The sequence below is a fragment of the Xenia sp. Carnegie-2017 genome, unplaced genomic scaffold (assembly GCF_021976095.1).
Source record: "Xenia sp. Carnegie-2017 unplaced genomic scaffold, XeniaSp_v1 HiC_scaffold_1, whole genome shotgun sequence".
In the NCBI taxonomy this organism is placed as follows: domain Eukaryota; kingdom Metazoa; phylum Cnidaria; class Anthozoa; order Malacalcyonacea; family Xeniidae; genus Xenia; species Xenia sp. Carnegie-2017.
The window spans coordinates 9,947,916-9,968,811 of record NW_025813402.1 but is presented as its reverse complement, the minus strand read 5'-3'; the positions used below and the strand labels follow the sequence as shown (position 1 = coordinate 9,968,811).

The following is a 20,896-nucleotide window of genomic DNA, read 5'->3' as shown; positions in this document are numbered from 1 at the left end:
ATAACATAGGCCAGTGGCCAGGGGTAAGGGGCATGATAAATTATTTTAACCGGTTCAGTAGTTATTAATATAAACAATACTCTACTTGGTAATAAATATCATCTTACTTAGTAACTGGTAACGTTGGTAATTATTGTTTGTTGGGTAACGCAAGTATTTCTGTCAACACGCAAATCTTAGAGCTGTTCGAAATCGAGACATAGCTGGACGAAAGTAACCAATTTCATTGCTGTTTCGCCGTAATATTTGGGAATTAAAATTCTTATCACTTACTAAGCGCTGTAATCCTTTAATCATCAATGATATTATCCGACAATAAGCTCGACGCGTGGTAGCTATTTTATCTTATCCCAGTTTTTTTCATACTGCTGGAAATGGAATTTTTGACACCATATCAACAAACACTCTACAAAGAGAATGTTTGCATGGATCCATCTTCGCGAACTTTCCATTCGAATATATTTCAAGGAGATGAAATTTTTCAAAGCAACCGAACAATTTCGCCGTCAAAGTAAGTGAGAGTCAAAATCGTTACGAATGAATCTGACTAACACCGTCATGATCCTTTCAGAGCAGACTTTCATTTCATGTCGCAGGCTAAGTTGACAAGTTGTACAACTTTCAAATGTCAACAGTTTAGTTTACAGCTACTTTTGCACCAACTTTCAAATTTTAACAAACTGTTTTTTATAATTTAGTTTAACAATTTAGTTAAATATAACTAAATTATTCTCAAAATGAGATGAAAAGCAAACTGACAAACAAAAAGCAATTGGTTTAGGCGTTTGGCTGGTGATATATATGTTGTGTTCTTTTTTGTTCAAGCAGAATTCGTAGCCTTGGCGAGGTTTGGGGCAGTGAATTCGTTTTTAAGCTACACTGCCTCAAAAAACATATACACTAGATGAGTGTATAAGGATTTTCTAGTCATTTCAAAGCTGGTGTGTCTTCATTTGCTTCTAATTTACATGAACATAATCTCTTGCGTGTTTGGTGTTTCTGATAAATGAATGGTGTTTTGAATTTTCAAGTCTGCAAAGACTGCAATAATATGGAAATGTTGAAGATATTGCTGCACCATATATAGGGGAGGGAGGGTATATACAAATGCATATAAACAGTATGAAGTATAGGATATAATCTCTCACAACTCTACACAGTAAAAAGATCTGAATTGGTCACATCTTAGACGGTGGTGCGTGAAGATGAACTGTTTCGGAAATATAGAAATAATTCATTTTTATCTTCCTTTCCTTCTCCATTAAAACGTTTGAAACGATTGCACGTGTGAACATTGCAAGAAAAAGTAGATAAAGACAAGTTGGGTTTTGTCCAAATTCACTCTAACCGTTCAGTTTGTACAGTTTTTGATATACTTTCATTATATTCCTTTTCGTTGATTGTGTTTATAGAATAGATACTTTAGAAGATAATCATTGCGAAGAGCGCGTAAAAACGCCATGGGGACGATCACGAAGTTATGCCGGAGACGGACCGGTATATTTGCCGACCAATCATAGACCAAAAGGCGAGCCCCCACTTGTCCTCCAAAGAACACATCGGCATTTTGGTAGTGGTCTGTTTCCCTATCCAAGGTGAGCTAATACAATACGCTTTACAAAATTTTCGTTGTATTTTCTGGACATGGAGGCTCTCATTGATCTTGGTTCGCTTTATTTTAGTGTATTCAACATTTACCATTAGCTTAGAAGTGTTCACAGACATGATTGGTTAACAAATTTGTTGTTGAATAAAATCGATCGCAAAAAAAAATTACGTCATAACGTGTAGTACAACTTTTTCTCTTGCACGCTATTACGTCATAACGTGTGATGAACAGTGCTTTATCACGTTACGACATCACACCAATGACGATGATATCAACAGCGTCACACCATGGCTTCTTCAACAAAAGTTTGTAGAGAAATTTTTAAAGATTACTTGAAAGCAAAGAATAGAAATTTCGTGAATTAAAATCCTATTTTCGCATGATATGAAGAAAAAGCAAAACGAAACTCTGATCTTTTAGGTCTTGAGTGGTCTTTTACGTCTTTTACGAGTTCAGTAGGAATAAAGATACTTAGTATGGATATTTTCATATTCGAAATAAAATTCAGCGAGTACGATTCCGGCGTATCATTTAAATTTGCTTTCATTAATATCCTCAGTGACATGCATGCATATATACTTAATAGAATATACTCATTAAATGTTTACGTTGTACTTCTCTCACAACAAGCTAACATAGCCACTTTTTCTATCAAAACTGTTTGCTACTGATTTATTACAAAGCTGTGGAAAATAGTAAAGTATGAGATTAAAGCTCTTGAGAGGGTGAGACTCATTTCAAGGAGCCATATAAATGCGGTAATGCGCAGGAAAGTCAAGCATTTTTGTCTGTTCAATCTAATAAACCTTTGGACTCATATCGTAAATACACTAAACCCGTCGGCAATTTAAAGTTTTATTAATTGTAATTACAAAATAAATTTATTCCTAGAGGCCATCCTTTTCATCAATGTTACGAACTTACATCATTAAAGAAAAGTGATCTGAGAAGTAACGATGAATTGTAAGTAGCTACATCGGTTATCTCCGTCGAAGCAAAAGCTGTTGACCAAAACAATGACAGTCATCAAATCCTTTTTAAGAGCTACAGTTGCAATGAAATGGAGAGCAAGGGACAGCCCCACCTACAAGAAAAAGATTGAAAAGTCAGAAAATGTTTCCTCGTTATTAGCGCAAAACAAAATTAGCTAATTATGCTAATTTAAAGTCACGAAGTCTCGTCTACCATTGTGAGATGAGGAAAATGTTTACTGCCCCACCGCCCACCCACCCCAGAGACTCTTCTCCATACACCTATATAAAGAGTTTTTTCTATGAAAAGATGCATTCTGTATGTGATTGCATTAAACTATATATGATTCGCTTCATTCTTCTGGATTGAACTTGAAAGTTCATAACAATACCATTCTTCCTTTGTCGTTTTTATTTTGAGCATCACGAGAGCGAAATAAATACTTTTGGAATTTGTTTTGTATTATATTTTCTGAAGTTCTCGGCTTCTTGCATGTGATTATTGAACATTAAAATATTTGTTATGTGCATTTCAGAATTCCTCGACCTTCCACAACTCAGCTGCAGTAAGTTGAATTTATTATGTGTGATACGTATCTTTTTCATAGTCATATTTTAAGCACGAATAACTTATCAAATACATCACATGAATGCAGGGTCAACATTTTTCAGTGAAAAACAAATAAAAATCGAGTTTCCCCAAGAACATCCATTGAGCTCCCACATGTGTCGGCATGAAATCTTTCCGAAGTCGGACGCATCTGATGTGGTAGACCCTCTAAGTCACGAGGAAGATCCTCAACCAATGAGGAGCTACGTTTCTTCAAAAAATGACACGTTCGTTGTGAAAAAGATCATGGGAAATTCTGCCCGTCGTGAGATCTATACTCCCAGAATGTCTGTATCTCATTTGAAACCTCGTGCAGTTTGTCAAAGCAAAACTGGATGTTTAAAGGTAAAACTGTCGCTTCGACATACGTAGCTGCCATTTTTCTTCTTTCCTCGTTTAAAATTGTCTACAAAATAAATTAAAGATCCTCAATTTTAAATTCAAATTACATTCTGAAAAACACTATTGGTTTTTAATTTCTAAAGAATATAATTTTACCAATAGATAAGCCTCTAAGGTGTTTAGAAATGTAAATATACGCCAAAATGTGCTGCAGTAATTTATTTTGACGTACTCTGGATCCGCCTCAGAGCATATATTGATTATTTTATTCTACTGGGTAATTGGGGGAATAGTCCAAACTACAAGCAATTTTTTTGATTTACTAAATGGATAAAGTACAGAGACAAGAAATTTTTACCATTTCTGAAACGTTACTTTTTGAATATTGTCACGAATCTTTATCATGCAGGTTGACAGCCCGTATTTTTCGCGACATGAAATCATGACAGAGTTCAATAGGCAATATCCAACGATGATTCCAAGATTGGACTTGAATATCCAGAAGAAGAAACAACCAAGATGGCTGGCCCATTGCACTAGTACCCCTTGATCTGTCGGTCTTATTTGCTAGGACTTATTTGGGGTTTTTTGCGGTCTGCTTTCCAAAACGGCGTCAAAGCGAAAATGAGTTTTTCTTGTATTAGCTATTTAAGAAATAGAAGATGTTAGTGAGTTTCATTGGATTTTGCAAACCGAGGAGACCTTCAGAAGAGTTCGAGAGCTGATCAGTGCAAACACGGAAAACATCGTTTATTTTTGCTGTAAAATAGTAATAATGCGAAACAGATAACTTTAAAGCAAATGTATTAAGTTTTCTTCTGACATGTATGTTCATAATTGATTTGCAAATTCTCTTTGATTGATTTAATTCAGATCGGTTTGCACAGCTATAAACCAATCACCGCACGCGTTATATTGTTTTCATTTTATAAAATTTGTTTCAAGCTTTGTTCGCTTTGCATGTTTAGATTTCTTCATTTTAGAAGACTTGTATTCTTGTTTTGCTATTCCAGTTGTGAAGTCATTGACCTATCGACCGCTTAAGCTAACTATCGTTCAAACAACTAAATCTAGTAATTCAATTTTATTGATATATTAGATATTTTGGTAACAACTCCATAACTTATATCGTGCGACCGACTTGTTTTCATCAGAGAAACTTTGTGTTTTTCAGCTGCATTCCTTTCTTCTGCAGTCACCATAACCAGATTGTGTAGAAATTTGTGTGTAACAAAATTAATTATATTTATAAAGGGCGAAAACGTGCATGCATTAAGTAATAACATATGTTTGCTGTGTTTGCACAGGCTTATGCAAACCGAGAAGAACTTCGGGAGAACTCGAGTGCTGATGATCAGTACAGGCACAAGACCAAAAGTCGAAGGATGGACCTAAAAATTTGTCGCAAACGCCCGCTAAAGTTTGCATAAGCCTATCCAAACACGAAAAACATGTTTTATTTCTTTTATAAAATAACCTTATTGCAAAACAGGAAAACCTAAAAGGAACGTTTTAATTTTCTTCTAAAATGTCTTCATGATCGATTTGCAAAGTCTCTTTGATTGATTGATTTGATTGGTTGAGCTCTGGGGACGGTTGCATAAAGCCAGGATGGCGTTATCCATTGGATAGCAAAAATTTTCAAACTTATAGAAATGGTGTTTATATTTTTCTTGAGAAAAAGAAATTTTGTAATCTTCGAAACAATTTTTTATTTCACTGATTGCACAGTAAAATCATATAACTTCCCTTCATAAGAGATTTTTTGAACTTTCAAAAAAATTTGCTATTCAGTGGATAGCGCTATTCGGCCTTCGTGCAACCGGTCCCAGATCTCTTTTGCACAGGCTAATGCAAACGTGGCTCTGGACCAATCAGCGCATTTGTTTTATACTTTTTATTTTAAAATAAACAATCAAGAAGTGGCCATCAGTGCGTGTATGCGTAAAAAGAGTGAGGTGAATCCCAAAGGTGTTTGGCATTCGGCTTTATTTAAAATTCACATCTTTTTCACGACTTTTTTATGCCAGCTTTGCTTCCATGCGCTTGTGTTGATATATCCGAGAAATAATAGTCAGACAGGTTTGAATTTTTTTGGAAACGTACACTTTAAACATTTCTGTGCACGATGAAGCGCTACAACACGAGATGTCGATTCAAATTTGAAGAAAGCTAAACAATTCACCGTGGATGATGAAGACGAAGTCTAAGGTTGAAAGTTGCTTGAGGGTCGTTAAATACTATGTATGGTGTTTCCACTGGGAAAGAATGGTCAAGAGCACAGTAATCCGAGGTTCAGTCAGTAGACATTGGAAGCAGTAAGGGGCTCTTCACATGAGCCTGGTAGTCGGGATTCAGCGAAGCGTTAAATCATTTCGGCAAATGAAAAAGAATAAATGCTTCTCAACAAAAAACCTATTTGAGCAATTTCTCTATGCTCGGACTTTGCAAATTCACAAAACCTTTAAAATGAAAACAAATAATTTAGCCTGATTTGAAAATTACAACTAGAATGACGGTTAAGAAAAGGTTGTAAGTTTTGCGCTTAAAGTTTTTACTCCTTTCAATATCTCAAAATCATTTCACACCTCGCTGAATCCCGCTGTTACCTGGCTCATGTGAACAGCCCCTAAGTAGAAGAACCCTGAAAAGCAGGTGGATTATGTAAAATATATTTTGTTGTGGAACTCAGGAATATGATTGTATTTAATACGTGAGTGAAACATGAATATAAAATGGTACAGGTTTAAAGAGTGATATATATTTGATGTATACACAGTAGAGTCACTCCATTGAACTTTTTTGTGCAACGCATTTCTTATTATGCATGCGATTACTATTGTGGCAGCCAGTCAATTGCTTTTTTGACCAGTAGGAATAATGAAAATATGAAATGGCTAACGGCATCCAGCAATCTCACAAAAAATACAGCATCCAGTTGCACAGCTAAGTGCACCTACTGTATATATCCTATACTGTGGTCGAGCCCTACAGTAGCGAGTTGTATCCAGATGTATGCTTGGATACAGCCCGGAAACATCAAAGAAAACTGACCTAATTATATAATATTACAGTTAATTTAAGTGTTGTAATTTATTCTTGAAACATTATCGTTCATATTCAAAGCAAATTGGTTTTTTTTCTCGAAAGAGTGAAAAAATCTAGTTACAATGATTTAAAAGTTTTTATTCGTATTGCATTTTCTACAAGTTTTTATTCGTATTGCATGACAGTACATGCCACGATAGTCATAAATATGGTACAGAAATCTGGCAAGAAACAACTTGACTTTCCCTCTGGTATTTGTTGCATTGCTACATGAATGATGCAAAACAATAATTAGCAAATCTCATAAAATATTTGTGAGTCACCAGCACATAATTTTTAATCCAAAATACCTTATTTGCTAGAAGTTACTAGCAAAAAGTAATGTTTACCGATCGACATGCGTTTGTAAGTTGAAATTCATGTTATGTCGCGTAGTAAAATGAAGACCGAAAAACTGATCTGGACTGACAAGGAATGGTATTTAGAATAAGGTATTGGAAGATTTCCCAGGCCATTCCCATTTATGCATGTTAAGACGCGAAGAAAACCTCGGCCAAAGTGAACTTGATGGGAAGTCTTGCTTTCGCTAGCGTTTATTTGTTTTCAAAACAAAAGCTTGATCAGTTGAAGGCATACTTCTACTGGGAAATCTATAAACCCTTATCAACCGAGAGTAAGGTCTTCACGGAAAAATATCGGACCGTAGGGAGAGGTTTATTGAAAAAACAGAGTCTGATATTTCTCAATAAAAAAACTCACTTTCCGAGTTCTCTTTCTTCGATTCACTTTTGCACATGATTTTTTTTCGTTTTTTCCCCGGTTTACAATACTTCACAAAGTTTGTTTATATTCGTTCGTACGGTTACGCGTACTTCACCGCCGGTCCACTACGCGAAAGCAGTAGACCGGCAAAAATCTTTCTGAGGCAATCAAAGTGTGCCATTTTACCGGAAGTGACGCTTTTATATAATAAATAGTTAGCTATTTAAGTCGACTAGAAATAAATTATTGATGCATATTTGATGTCAGTGTTATGAATATAATTAAGTATTATGACTATTTTAGTAAAAAATAAGTAAAAAATAATATGATGATAAGAGGGTATCGTGGAGTGGAGGTGCAATCATGAAAACTTACGTAATGACACAGGCGTTGAGCAGTTATAGCCAGCCTCGTTCACCGAACAAACCCGATATTTTCCCGCTTGAACATCGTTAACGGTGACAAGAAACCGTTTTGTTCTGTGTTTTTCGATCCATATGCCTTTTTTTCCGTCCAACTTTTCCACAGCGTACTCTTTCACCCAATTTTTGTTGCTGTTCAATGGCTTCTCCCAGTGTAATACATGCTTTCCTTTGTCAGAATAGCGTTTGAATATGACCTTGCTTGGGGAACCAGGGTAACCTGCACATAATACATGCGGACATTATATAGTATGCCATCTTTCTAACTATGCAGAATTAAGTTCGACTTAATATTTCAATCGGTTTGATTTACTTTTCTACGCAATGATTTTGAGAAATAACTTGCCTAAGTCAATTTAAAAATTGTACACCAATGTTTCTCAATAGAACACTTGATACTTTATGAAAATAAAGTTCCTTTCTATTTTGTCCTAAAACAAAGTTGCATTATTTACCATGCAATGGCTTTGGTTTCGATTAGATTGACCTTACCTTTATGCACCCTTATGAGTTTTCAGTTTTCACATATAGATGGATATAAATGTAGTCTAGTGATATTTTTTTCATTCAAACGTTTTTCAATGATGCAGTCGTTGGAGCGGATCACATAAAAACGAAGCAAAAAAGTGAAAACCTACCTAATTTATGAATTTGGAATTTCAGCTCAACCACCTCTCGCATATTCGATATAGCCTTACAAAAATATGCGCCAAAACATGTGTCATTTACTATAATGAGAGTTAGCGTGTTCCAAACCGTTTCACCAAGATATTTTTCTTTCTCGTGCGTTCTCGGCAGCCGTTTATACCATTGGAAAGTTGGCACGACTTTCTTGTCATGATGAACGTCACACTTCAAGTTAACTTGTTGACCATACCACCTTGTAATGATCTGAGGCTGCTTACTGTCGCGACCAGCAACCATATCTAGAGCAGAACAGGGGAAGAGATAAATTGGTTGACAATTTTCGACATGCACTGAAAATATTTTTTCACAATGTTTCAAAAAACACTTCCATGCATTAAATGAACAAAATAAACACTTCCATACACTAGCGTACACTGCTACTACCCGTTTCCCTTGAAGTTTTTGAGCAAGATAGTCGAGTATTTCAACTATAAGCACGTGCATAGAGAGCTAGACTGCACGATTCACACAGCTAATGTGAGTGACAAGATGTCTTTTTGAAGAAGGTGAAAGCACCGGAAATCTTACCAAGAAGAAGATTTAATTTTAAATATTTTTACCACTCTGGAAAAAAGATATAGATTGTCGTGTGGAGGAACGTCGCTTATCCACCTAAAATATTATCAGGTAAACGACAAAAATAACCTCCTTTTATTTTATGTTTTCTATTTTCCTCCACCCAGAAAGTGTCGAGGAAAGTGTGGTATTGTTGTATATTAAGAGATCAAAAACTAGAAATATTTCTGCCGCTATAACATTTTCGATGTTTACATGTACGACAAACTTGATAAACAGTGTATATGTTCTTTACGAATTCATATTTACGGGGTAAGAGTGAGAATACACTGATGTGATGATCGTTTTGGACATTGCTATGCGAAGTAATAAAGTAAAAAAAATACCAATAACAATTTCAACCCCACAGACATCATAAATAAATTCGGCATATGTTTGAAGTATAATTTTGAAGGCATGAATCATTATGATTTTGGCGAACACATTAGTGATAAGTTATAAGAAACGTTTGTTTGGAAGATCGTAAAAATAAGCCAATACATTATACTAGTCGGTTAAGATAAAATAATTAATGTTTTCCGTAGGGTTTTACGACTCATTTAATTATGCAATGAAATGCGACCCACTGCGAAATATATTGCTGTTTGGGTTTGAGTAAAATTCTGGTCAAAATTTATTTATAATTCAATAGAAATTAAAGGATAAATCATACAAAAGTAATTAGTTATATTCACTAAACATTTATTATGAATTGCGAATGAAAACTCAAACTAGACTGTCCTCAGTATAATCGTACATCTTTATTTACTTTTTGGTATTATCACTAAGCTATCTAAACTGTGTTGAATTTTCTATTTGCAGTGCGGTTTTTATCCTAGCTATCTCATACATACAACGAAGCAAACGTTTTTGCAAATATTTATGGCAGACATATGGTGTGGGCTCCTGTTCTCATAAATTCATTGTTCGCAGTCATTGACATGCAGCATCTAAGGTGTCAAAAATGTCCAATATTTTAAAATGTTATTTGTTCATGACGCACTGATTGAACTGTGGCGTTCGAGCAATCTTTTACACCACTACCGATTTGCAAATATATTGTTGTTAGTTGTTTGTTATCAAAATTATGTCGTTAACCACAGATATAAGGAGAAGAATAGCCATGATAGAGATCATATGTTGGTCACAGTACTGATTCATATCAAATAGAATAACATGAAAACTCAAGTACGACCATTTCAAAAAATTTCAAGCAAACTCTCTCAACACAAGTGTTTTCAGTTGCTAGAATACATGCATGCATCTAGTGTCAACTTCAAAATCCGTACTGCAAGCAGCTGTAAACTTTAATTATAGACATACATTGAGCAGCTTTGGAACTTTTTGTAGTTGCCTATATTGTTGAAAATTCTTCTTCATGACCTCATGTTTGTTTTTCGATTAACTAACAACATGTAAAAAATGTTCCGTAAAAAGAACCGTGTTTAAGCTCTGATTCGTTAAAGTCAACAGTGCCAAACAGTTTTTCATAATATATGAGTGTAATTTATGTGACTCAGCATGGCGCTGACGTTTGCAAAGTACATTGTAGAGCTAATTTTTTTAGACTGTCAGCAACACCACAAACGTTCATTTTTTTTACGGAAGCTTACTGCTGGCGAACATTGAAATGCACACGCATTTAAAAAGAGCACATATGCGCATCACACTGCATATATGGTGTATGACTATATTACGAGAAGAAATAAACTTTATGAGACAAACTGTATACAAACAGTTTAGGAAAGACTGAAAATTTTACCGTAATTAATCTGCATTATGATTTAGCTAGATTTACATATGCTTTCATTATTTCGTGTGTTTTTGCACAGGACATAAAGATTTCTTTTACGAATGATTAGCACTCACCCACAATGCGTATACCAACAGAATCTTCCACCGCCGTTTCAATTACAGACGACTCGAACTTTAATCCATAACTGTCATACAGGAGAGGTGATTTTACTTCTGGGACTAAAATGGAGGCATGTCCATTGCCATTTTGATCAATTGAAATCGTGCTTTTGTATGAGGAGAATTCTTCGCGATGTGTTATGGTGCCACGCTGTGGAAACGTTTTCCGGGCAATCCATTTTTTCGTGGCCTCTGGTCTATCGTAAGTGAACAGCATTATCTTTATCGAGTTGTTCGAGGTTAATTGAAATACCCATTCCAATTTTGCATTTCTTCCGTCCAAGACATTTGTGACTTTGTCGGGCGTCGATATAAATTTAACAAATCTCGAGTCTTTGGTGTTGAGACCTATAAATATGTAAGACATCTATGGCATTTCCCAGTAGTTCAATCTAGTAAAGGAAATAAGCTGAGATTTTCATTAGATTTTGATTTCACAAACCAAAAAATGTTCTAAATTAAAACGTAGCTAGCTACCTTCGACTTTAGCGGACAGCACACAAAAAAACATCAAAAAACGCCAATAACTGACCCCATCCATTTTTTGGCAGAAACTAAATTTTTGTGTGTGTGTGATTTTCTGTAATGCAAATACTTCCTTGAATTTGCTGGTCTCCGTGAAATGAATAATGAATGCTACGCCAACTTGCACAGTAATTGAAATTGCTTGAAAATAATTACACTTTTGTTGATTTTCTATCATAATTACTGCATGAATGTTTCAAGGACCGCACGGCTTGAACTATTTCGATGTGAGTAAATATACTGGATGAAACGTTGTTGGGTAAAGAGGCATCTGTAATGTAAAGCCAATAAAAAATAATTTGATTTCATACAAGCTTTCGTTTTGTTTGATTTGATTAAAAAACCCAGACTTGACAACCGGTATGGTTTAGTTACTTCCAGTTCTAGCTTTACGAATGATGAAGAATACAGTATTGAAAATTTTCACAACAAGTTTTTTGGATACCTGAAAAAGTTTATAAAACATTTATGTGTTCAACAATTAATAGACGCAAATCATGGTTAGCATTCATGTAGGTTTAAAAAATTTCAATCAGAAGAACGGGGAGGACTAAGATGAATAGGAACATTTTTTAAAAAAGTCAAATACAAACTCGCTCTTTTTTATCAGTGATGTAAGTCTGGGAATTCTTTGGGAATTCTCCCATCCTCCTAACTTCCATAAAATCGGCGATTTGTTAGAAATTTCTGTTTTTTCGGTAATTCTGTTAAGCCGTGTCCACACGAGCGATTTTCAAAGCGATTTTTCGAAATCAGCAACAAAAAAGTTGAAAATCTTTTGTGTAGCCACCTTTGAACGTGCAATCCGACAGCCAGGAAATATCGTCAAAGTTGATTGTAATATTTTTAACAAGATAAATATTGTTCGCTTTGATTTTATCAGTGTAGCCACCTATAAAGAAAAATACGACACGTAGCTACAAAACCGCTTGTGGTCGATGATACGGATATAAGATTGAAATTAATGTTTACTGATAAACATTGCCAAAAATGTTTGTCGAAATGAAAATTGTCTTACGTTTAGCCCAGCTTTGACAGCTACATTGCAAATTTTTTACGTCTACGTCTCTAAGAAATTTTTTGTGCATAAAGAAAGATGTACAAACGATCCACAGCCCAGTTCGAAATCATCGCCAGCCAGACAAGTGCCAAGTCCAGTTTTCCGGCATATAAAAAGAACTACATTAGGCCTGCAAAAAATCTGAATAAATTCCCAATTCAATGGCAAAGAGGAGTGTGCTGTAAGAACAGTGAAAAATTGGTCATACAGTCAATGTCAACATCAACAGCAGTAGTCATTAAAATTAGCATCAGTCATCAACATCAACAGCAGCATCACTTCCGTACTAGATGTAGAATTTCGATGGAAAAGTGGAGTGAGCTGTAAGAACATTGAGATATCAGTCATACAGTCAACGTCAACATCAACATGCAGTCCTTCTCAGGACTTTATTAACCTAGACGATCTACATCTACAAACATGTATTGACACTCCCTGGTTCAAAGCATTCACTTTCAATAAACAGTGAAAGACTCACTAAAAAGAGAGCGAATAATCGACCAATGCTTAGAGCAATGCTTTGGTTGAAATGACTCCTAATGGATAAAAACATTAGAGTTTACTCCCCAAACCTGTTCTCGTTCGGCTTGCCAATGAAGAGGCAACAGAGAATTATGAAAAAGGAGTATAAGTCGAATACCATAGAATACGGAAGTATAAATTTTGTGCAGGTTGACGAATCAAACCATCCAAATTCCAAAGAACCTACACGCATGTATCTGGTAGACAAACATAAATCAAAAGAGAAGCGAAACAAGATACATTTCAAAGGACGTGGATCGAAGGCAAATGACCTTCACAAAACCACTAACCAATGAATATAAATGACAGACGAAGAATGATGCAATAATCTCCATAGTCTGCGGTGTATTAATGCTGTAAAATTTTTACCATCTGCGTGACAAATCCACTTATTTTCAGCAACTAAACTAAACAATTTTACAACGATGGCAGATCCAGGGTAGATCAGAAACATAGTTTCAATTCAAAATACTTCGCAACTTATTCATAAGTTTAACATTTCGAAAAACCAAAAGATATTGGTACTGCATGACAGCAACAAAGACAAATGGCCGGAACTTGCTCCTCTGAAATCATCGAACTGGTATCCAATGGTATCCAATATCCAACAGAATATTGTTGTTATAATATTTTGAATTTAAAAAGCGTTATAAACTGGACCCGCTTCACCGCGTGACTGGATAATTAATTAAGCCACTGACAGTAAAGAAGATACACGTACAGTACAGGGAAAGAATAGTCAAACCAAATTGCTATACGGCGGTACACCTAGTAATCCTTGGCTGTTGAATTCAAATATATCCAGTGTTTTCTAACTTTGATGGTAAACATGACGGTCCCGAAAGCAGCATTTTTTCTAGTGTTTCTGATTGTTGTCGTCAATGCACGATATCGCCTTTCAAACAACGCGGACATGTTTGCAGGTGAAGGTATGATGTAACTTGTATGTTTTTGTAAAATCATGCAAGAGGAAGAAGGTAGATCTATGCTAATAATTGTATTATCGTTTGCATTATTGCAGCGTGATCACAAAGCGAAAAGTAAAAATAATTATCTACTTCAATATTAGCACTGAGCTGCATGCTTTACATACATAAAATGAATTCAAGAACTTCTTGCTTGAAATTTTAGCATCCCATCGAGTGCATATTGATTTATATCAGTGATAATTTTTGAATTATTCAGGAGAAAGCACAAAGTGTTGGTGTCAGGGTGGCAAAGTTAGTGGAATTTGTTACAGTAGCGCCTGTCCGCCAGGACTTACCGAATGTGAATTTTGCGATGGTGTTGGGGTTTGCTGTTCTTGATCTTACAAACAGTGTCTTGTTTGCATTTTTGTTAACCTCTGAAGTGTTTGATGACCATAAATGTAGTTTATTGATATATTCACGTTTCGATTTCTAATAAAAGAAAGAAATCAAAGAATTATATATAAATTATTTATATACATGTACTGCAAGATCCTGAGATAGTTTCTTAGCACGCCAACCGACGCCAACATATGCATCAGTCTGGCAAGTTGAACGCTGGAAGTGTTTGTTCTGAGCAATTGGTTGCAACATCGTTTCCATGTCAGTGACAATGTCAAACTATATTTTTGCTTCAGTTTCCTCGATTTGCGTAAGTAGTTGACTAGTTGTGTAAATGCATTAGTCAAGTTCTTAAAAATTGTGGCTGAAGAATGAGTCAAAAGTCAGGCATTCCAAGGCATAGGCAATATGATTACAGACAATCTTAGTAAAGTTTGGTGATGAAATTTAGCAATGCAGAATTGAGATAACTCATTTTAGGAGTTTCAAAATTATTTGAAGTAGGCAGGCGGCCGTCAAAAAAAACTTGGCTAAGTAAGGCTGCGTTTACACGATACCGGATAAGTTTTAATCCGGATTAAATTTGTGACGGATAGGCCCTGCGTTTACACGGATCCGCTCTGATCCGTGCAAGTTTTGTGTCGGCTAAGCGGTACAACTTTGTACCTGAAAAATCGAGGTACAATTCTGTGCCGGTACTGTTCCATTCTATATCAGTTACCGTGTGAACGGTTTAACCAGGTAAGTTTTTAACCGTTTTCACTGGTATTCGACAAAACAGTGAGTCAGTGGTCAGTCAATATTTTTTTAATACTGCATTTTCCAACATGAGACAGATTCTTATGAGCATTTTTGCATTTATTTTTGGTGCTGTGGCGACGTTGAACGTTGTTTATGAACTAGCGTTGGTAAATTTGATAAATTATCGAAGGCAAAGACAAAGGTAAACGCTTGATGACAAACGGAAATATGTCGTTCTTTGCATCTAAAATACAGCATAAGTTTTGGATTTACGGCAGAAAATAAATAACGCAGTATTGTAATCCACACATATTATGACAAAACTTACTGGCTTATTCACTCAAAAGTTTGCTTCCTTTATTTTCAAAAGGACGTTCAATTCTCTTTTTAAGGTATGCTACATTGCCGACACAGTCGTCCATCGTTGGAGGGAAGAAAAGTAAAAGAAAGGCAAAAGGATGTTGGGTGAGGCCTGGGAGAACATCTCTGTGGTGGGAAAATTTCTTATCCGGTGCTGTAGTAGGTCATGAATGGAGAGAGAACTTTAGGATGTCACAAGACAATTTCATGAAACTGTGCAACAAAATCAGAATCCCACTTCAAAAGAAAGTCACGAATATGCGTGTTCCTACATCTGTTGAGAAGCAAGTTGCTATGACTTTATACTATCTTGCTGATGAAGGAAGATTACGAAAAGTTGCAAATGCATTTGGCGTTTCCAGATAAACTGTATCATTGGCTATTAGAAGAGTATGTTTTGTAATTTCCACCGTATTAGGTCCTGAGTACATCAGATTACCTCAAACAGAACATGATGTATTTGAAGCTGTCTCAAATTTTTATGAAAAACATGGCTTTCCACAATGTATTGGTGCTGTAGATGGCACTCATATCTTCATTAAACAACCAGCCAACAATGCAAGTGATTTTATCAATAGGAAGCATAGATATTCACTGAATGTGCAAGCTATTGCAGACTACAAGTATTGTTTTCTAGATGTTGTGGTCAAATGGCCGGGGAGTGTGCATGATTCAAGGATATTTTGTAACTCAAAAGTAAATGAGATGTTAAAAGAAGGTTCAATTCCCAGTTTGCCAAGAGTCTTATTGCCAGGCACTGAACCTGTTGGAATTTGCATTCTTGGAGATCCGGCATATCCTTTACTCCCTTATTTGATGAAGGAATTTCCTGGTGGGGGCAAGACTGCACGGGAACAATTTTTTGGGTATCGACTTTGTTCAGCCAGAATGATTATTGAATGTGCCTTTGGATGCCTGAAGAGTAGATTTGGGTGTCTGAAGCGTGAAATGGACATAAACCTTGCTGATTTGCCAAATGTTATTTACAGCTGTTTTGTATTGCACAATTATTGTGAAATGAATGGTGAGATAATAGCTAATGAAAGAGTAGATAATGCAATAACTTATGACAGAGAAGTTCAACCTGCATCTTCAAGTGTACGGAATCAAGGATGTGAGGCTTCAGCAAAGGCAGTAAGAGACATTTTTGTGCAGTATTTTGATTAGAGATTATATCTACAAACACCTTATTGAACAGACTTTACTGATAATAATATACTTGTACAAAGATGATTTAATTGTTCTTGTACATACAATAATCCATTAGTTGCATTTTAAGTAATAAAATTATTGGAATAAAACATGACAAAAAAAGGCAATTTAAAACTGTTTAAATTATATAAGTACTTTGTCTAAAAAGTATATTCATAACAATAGTTTTTGTGCAATATTTAAGCAATGTACTACATTAGATTAAACAATGGCAACCCAAACACTAACAAATGTACGTTGAAGTATACCTATTAAAAGAATAGAAATCCTGGTTCTATGACTTTGAAAACGGTATAAAATTATCATTGGCATTACTATGGCTAGACTCGCCATTGTTATTAGTTGACATAGCTGCTTGTTGGTATCTCCATGGTTGTTGAAAATTTGGAAAGTTAAATTGATTTGGTTGCTGTTGAAGTGATGCAAGCAATGCAAACCCATGACTTAGTGTATCATTAAGTGATGAAATTCCTTTGGCAAACGCAGTCATGTTTTCTTGGTGCTTCTGTTCAGCTTTTTCCATTTGTTCCACAATCCTGTTCTTAAGACTTAAATCTTCCTTCGCCATGGCTATCATCTGTTTCTCAGCAGGTATTTTCTTATTTAACTTTGAATTTTTCTTTTGTTGTACTTTTGAGATGAGATTCCTTCTAGCTTCACTTACCCTACTTATTGCATCAGTATTTAAAATCTCTTGTTGAGCAGAATTGTCGAGTGTTTCACTGCTTACATCACAAAGCTGAACACACGATTTATTTGATACTCAGAAAGAGTCTTCGGAATCACTGACAGTTTCGGATGTGCTTGGTATGCTTTCTCGAGCATTCGATATTGCTTCTACTGCTGGGCTCCCACACCAAATACTAGCACATTCATCGTATAAAACAGCTACAACTCTACCGCCTCCGCTGCGTCTTCCAGAATCAACTGCTTTTCGAAAACAAAGTTTAATTCTTTTGGTTTTAGCTATTATTCGACTTTTGGTAAAAACGCTTGATATCGTATCATTTACATGTGGAAATCCTTCTGAATTTTCTATGGGATAACGCTCGAGGTATCTTTCGCGAATTTCATCGTATTTCGATTTAACAGACTCCCAGTCTACACCTTCATTTTCTTTATCCACCTTATAGGCAGCAATCACATCAAGAAGAAGAGCCATCTCCTTGTCCGACCAAGTAAAATTCGTTTCTTCTGACTCGGACGATTTTTTCCTTTTAGCAACGGTAGCCATTTTTCTTTCATGCTATCATTGCACATGCGCGGTACTCGAAACTTTATTTCTCTCATAAATGTACCATTGAGTTCAATAATAACTGGAGCGGCTATCTCAAGCGCGGCCTTAGATATCTGACGCCAAAAAAATGGCGGATTTCGTCCGTTGCCGCTGAGATTTACCGAAATTGATCGCTTTTCCGAAAATTTCACAATTTCCCACTCCCTCCTGAGGAAAGAGAGAAGAAAATGTATGTGTGTATTTGGGATTCGTCAAGCAATTTTTTGATGAAAATCAAGGTAAAAACCTCAAATTCATAACAGCGAGTCAACTGTGGTTGTCAGTTATGTGCTACTACGAGGATGCATTTATAACTATCGACGAAAGAGCTATATGTCGGCTACACATGTATGAATGCAGATGTGCGTCGTTTTTTTACCAACGTCGAACTTGTTTGATCGATTAAACTCTTTAGTCTATACAAAAAAGTATATCATAGTTCATCTCCACGGTTCACGAGAGAGAAGTTAGCTTATTTGTTATCATTGCTATTTTGCTTCTTTTCATGATGCAATGGGCAATGGCTTTTCGCCACAATTGTTGGATTTTTACTTGTTTCTTTAAAAGTAAATATTAAATCTCTGGATATTTACGGATTTTCTGTAATTGAGTTTCATATTAAATTTCAAAAGACTCAAGTCTGCATAGGTTTGGTAAATCAAAACAAACAATATTGTATAGAAAGTACTTTAAGTAACCTTTTTGTGATGTTCTGAAGTGCAACTGCATCAAATACTTGTAAAGTTGTAGCACATTTTGATTTTGTTGTATTGATACATGAATTGGGCAAAATGCAAATAATCATCAAAACACTTGTGCTTCCAATGGTGTTTATAATTCATTTGTAGTTTTAATACTTCTACCCTTCTTTTTCACTTTGTTTTGTTTTTCCTATATTTGCAAATAAGTACACAATTTGAATGATTAACACAGTTTTCACCTAAATAATAAATTTCATAAGCAGTTGGTAGTGCATTTTGTTCTCTGAGTATCCACATCTGGTGTTTTGTTCATACAAGAATGATGAAGTGCAAGTAGATATGTCATAGCAAGGCAATATAACCAAATGAATCAAATACCTATAGCGTACTTTTATGCTAGAAGCTTAAAAGCTTTTAGAAATTATAAAGTTATTGGATTATATTAACCATATATCATCAATCTCATGAAAAGAAATAAGAAGCAAAAAATTTGTAGGAAAGCTTTGAAAAGTGAAAAACTTTTCTTTAAAAAAGTAGCAATAATGCATATGATAAATCTCCATTCTGTACTTTACTAGGTAAATAAGCTCAAACTGTTTCTTGAAACAAAAAATAATGAAGAAATATACAGTACAGTAACTTTGAAAGTTTCATCACTGAATCTTTAATGCTTCAGTGTAGTGCATTAGATATTAGTAACATTTATACAACACTCAACTAAAATGTTTTGATAAAGATATGACTTGATTTAAACATAAGTTATATAAAACCCAATGGCTTATACAGTTTGATGCTTCACATCTGCATCAAGTCATCAATCTCAGTACAAATGTTTACATAGACTTTATGGCTTTCCCATTTTATATCTTTGTGAATTGACATTTCATTAAGCATCAAAACACACACAACCTTGCCATCTTTCTTTGGTTCATGAACTTTAACTTCAAAGCATTCAAGGCATCCTTAGTGAATCCATTGTCTCCATCCCTAGAATTTGACCATGATCAAATTAAATAACTCTGGATAGGGCAGACGATAAATCAATTATCTTTACAGCATTATAATTTTTTAAGACTCTGCCTGGTCAATAACATCTTCCAGTCATCTTTACTCCTTGGTCTTCCCTGCATGTTGTCAGCAAATAGAACATAACAAGCTCTGCTCCAAATCATGGGTACTCTTGGGGCTGATCATTTCGTTTTGATACTTACTCACAGAGCAAAATGTGTGCAGGGTCTTTTTTGCTTTAGGGAAACTATTTTGCAAATAGATGGGTAAATTTACGACTTCATGCAGACTTTAGAAAAGTATGCAGAATTTTATAAACAAAAACAGGAAAACATCAGTATATTTGGCGTTCAAGTCAGTCTTAAAAAATACGATCTTTAATATGTATTTTTATGGCTTTTAAAGTGCATGTATAATTGCTTTTCAGTTTTCAATCGTTGACGGACTAAAAAACTAAGCAACTATCTCACCTGTGAGAAGCGATATGTTCCTTTTTGTGGAAACTACGACATCCAACAATTGAACGATTGAAGTGTTGGCATTATAAAAGAAATGCCAAAAAAGATATCGTCACAGAATATGGAACTAACGATATCGTGTTGGTTTTTGAAAAATTCTTTATAATTTACTATATACACCAGGGGGAGGTCGAGAATATTATTTTTCTGCAAAGCGATCATTTCAGCGGAAATACGTCCGTTGGCCGCCATTTTTTTGGCGACCTCGCCCCAGTAAAGATAGCCGCTCCAGTTATTATAGAACTCAATGAAATGTACAGGTTCCGTGTAAACAGAACGAATCCGTCACAAATTTAATCCGGATTAAAACTTATCCGGTACCGTGTAAACGCAGCCTAATATAGGTTGACCCACCTCCTCATTGGCTAATCTCCGCTAAAGCATTGCCTGAAGGCAATAACTATTTGTTTAAACGGAACAGGCCTTTACACTCAAACGAGATCATTGGCTCAAATGACTCGAATCGTATTATCGTAATGACAAGATTAAACGACCAGTCTGAACGCGTGTACCAACATCTTAAAATTAATCAAAATGACACGGAACCATTTCCCCTTAATCCCTAGATCCTCCCTAGATCTTCGAGTGATCTGCAAATACTGTGCGTGGTGAGCTGAGTAGGCTACTAGGCTTGGATAAGAAGAGAGTTGGTCCAGCACATGAGCACCATGACTTTTTAAGTTTTGAAGAAATCGCGCACAAAATGCTAATCTAGTTTTTTATAATCTGAAAATTTAAGTTTT

General features: G+C 35.4%; 3 protein-coding genes and 1 long non-coding RNA gene across 6 annotated transcripts; 3 read left to right on the top strand and 1 right to left on the bottom strand.

Annotated features, from left to right (window-relative positions):
* Positions 1–4: 4 nt before the first annotated feature.
* On the top strand, positions 5–4,658 carry LOC124437473 (uncharacterized protein C7orf31-like). Of its 2 annotated transcripts, XM_046987446.1 has the most exons (7): positions 5–511; positions 1,413–1,595; positions 2,501–2,572; positions 2,652–2,714; positions 3,117–3,146; positions 3,253–3,535; positions 3,942–4,658. In XM_046987446.1, exons 1-7 carry the CDS (start codon positions 375–377, stop codon positions 4,080–4,082), a joined length of 909 nt encoding a protein of 302 aa, XP_046843402.1. In that variant the 5' UTR covers positions 5–374; the 3' UTR covers positions 4,083–4,658. The 2 variants fall into 2 exon arrangements, with proteins under 2 accessions (XP_046843402.1, XP_046843406.1); XM_046987450.1 differs by lacking the exon at positions 2,652–2,714.
* On the bottom strand, positions 4,086–11,809 carry LOC124437452. 2 transcript variants are annotated; one of them, XM_046987439.1, is made up of 5 exons: positions 11,398–11,809; positions 10,876–11,268; positions 8,403–8,690; positions 7,718–7,984; positions 4,086–4,176 (listed from the first exon to the last, which is right to left on the bottom strand). In XM_046987439.1, the coding sequence occupies exons 1-5, from the start codon at positions 11,621–11,623 to the stop codon at positions 4,100–4,102; spliced, it is 1,251 nt and encodes a 416-aa protein (XP_046843395.1). In that variant the 5' UTR covers positions 11,624–11,809; the 3' UTR covers positions 4,086–4,099. The 2 variants fall into 2 exon arrangements, with proteins under 2 accessions (XP_046843395.1, XP_046843386.1); XM_046987430.1 differs by lacking the exon at positions 4,086–4,176 and adding an exon at positions 6,596–6,846 and having other exon boundaries at positions 11,398–11,804.
* A 1,669-nt stretch (positions 11,810–13,478) lies between these two features.
* On the top strand, positions 13,479–14,449 carry LOC124436278. The gene is made up of 2 exons (XR_006945281.1): positions 13,479–13,956; positions 14,213–14,449. It is a non-coding gene; the product is annotated as an uncharacterized LOC124436278 (long non-coding RNA).
* Positions 14,450–15,095: 646 nt separating this feature from the next.
* Positions 15,096–16,752, top strand: LOC124436181. The gene is made up of 2 exons (XM_046986131.1): positions 15,096–15,280; positions 15,471–16,752. The coding sequence occupies exons 1-2, from the start codon at positions 15,165–15,167 to the stop codon at positions 15,802–15,804; spliced, it is 450 nt and encodes a 149-aa protein (XP_046842087.1). The 5' UTR covers positions 15,096–15,164; the 3' UTR covers positions 15,805–16,752.
* The last annotated feature ends 4,144 nt before the right edge of the window (positions 16,753–20,896 follow it).

Excerpts from the sequence above, each read along its gene's own strand:
- LOC124437473 (XM_046987446.1), top strand. The coding sequence starts at position 375 with ATGGAATTTTTGACACCATATCAACAAACACTCTACAAAGAGAATGTT. Across the intron at positions 512-1,412 it reads CGAACAATTTCGCCGTCAAA|AATAGATACTTTAGAAGATA; the intron begins GTAAGTGAGAGT and ends TTGTGTTTATAG. Across the intron at positions 1,596-2,500 it reads GGTCTGTTTCCCTATCCAAG|AGGCCATCCTTTTCATCAAT; the intron begins GTGAGCTAATAC and ends ATTTATTCCTAG.
- LOC124437452 (XM_046987430.1), bottom strand. The coding sequence starts at position 11,623 with ATGATAGAAAATCAACAAAAGTGTAATTATTTTCAAGCAATTTCAATT. Across the intron at positions 8,691-10,875 it reads TGTTGGTATACGCATTGTGG|ATATGGTTGCTGGTCGCGAC; the intron begins GTGAGTGCTAAT and ends GTTCTGCTCTAG. Across the intron at positions 7,985-8,402 it reads ATTCCAAATTCATAAATTAG|GTTACCCTGGTTCCCCAAGC; the intron begins GTAGGTTTTCAC and ends TATTATGTGCAG.
- LOC124436181 (XM_046986131.1), top strand. The coding sequence starts at position 15,165 with ATGAGACAGATTCTTATGAGCATTTTTGCATTTATTTTTGGTGCTGTG. Across the intron at positions 15,281-15,470 it reads TATCGAAGGCAAAGACAAAG|GTATGCTACATTGCCGACAC; the intron begins GTAAACGCTTGA and ends TCTCTTTTTAAG.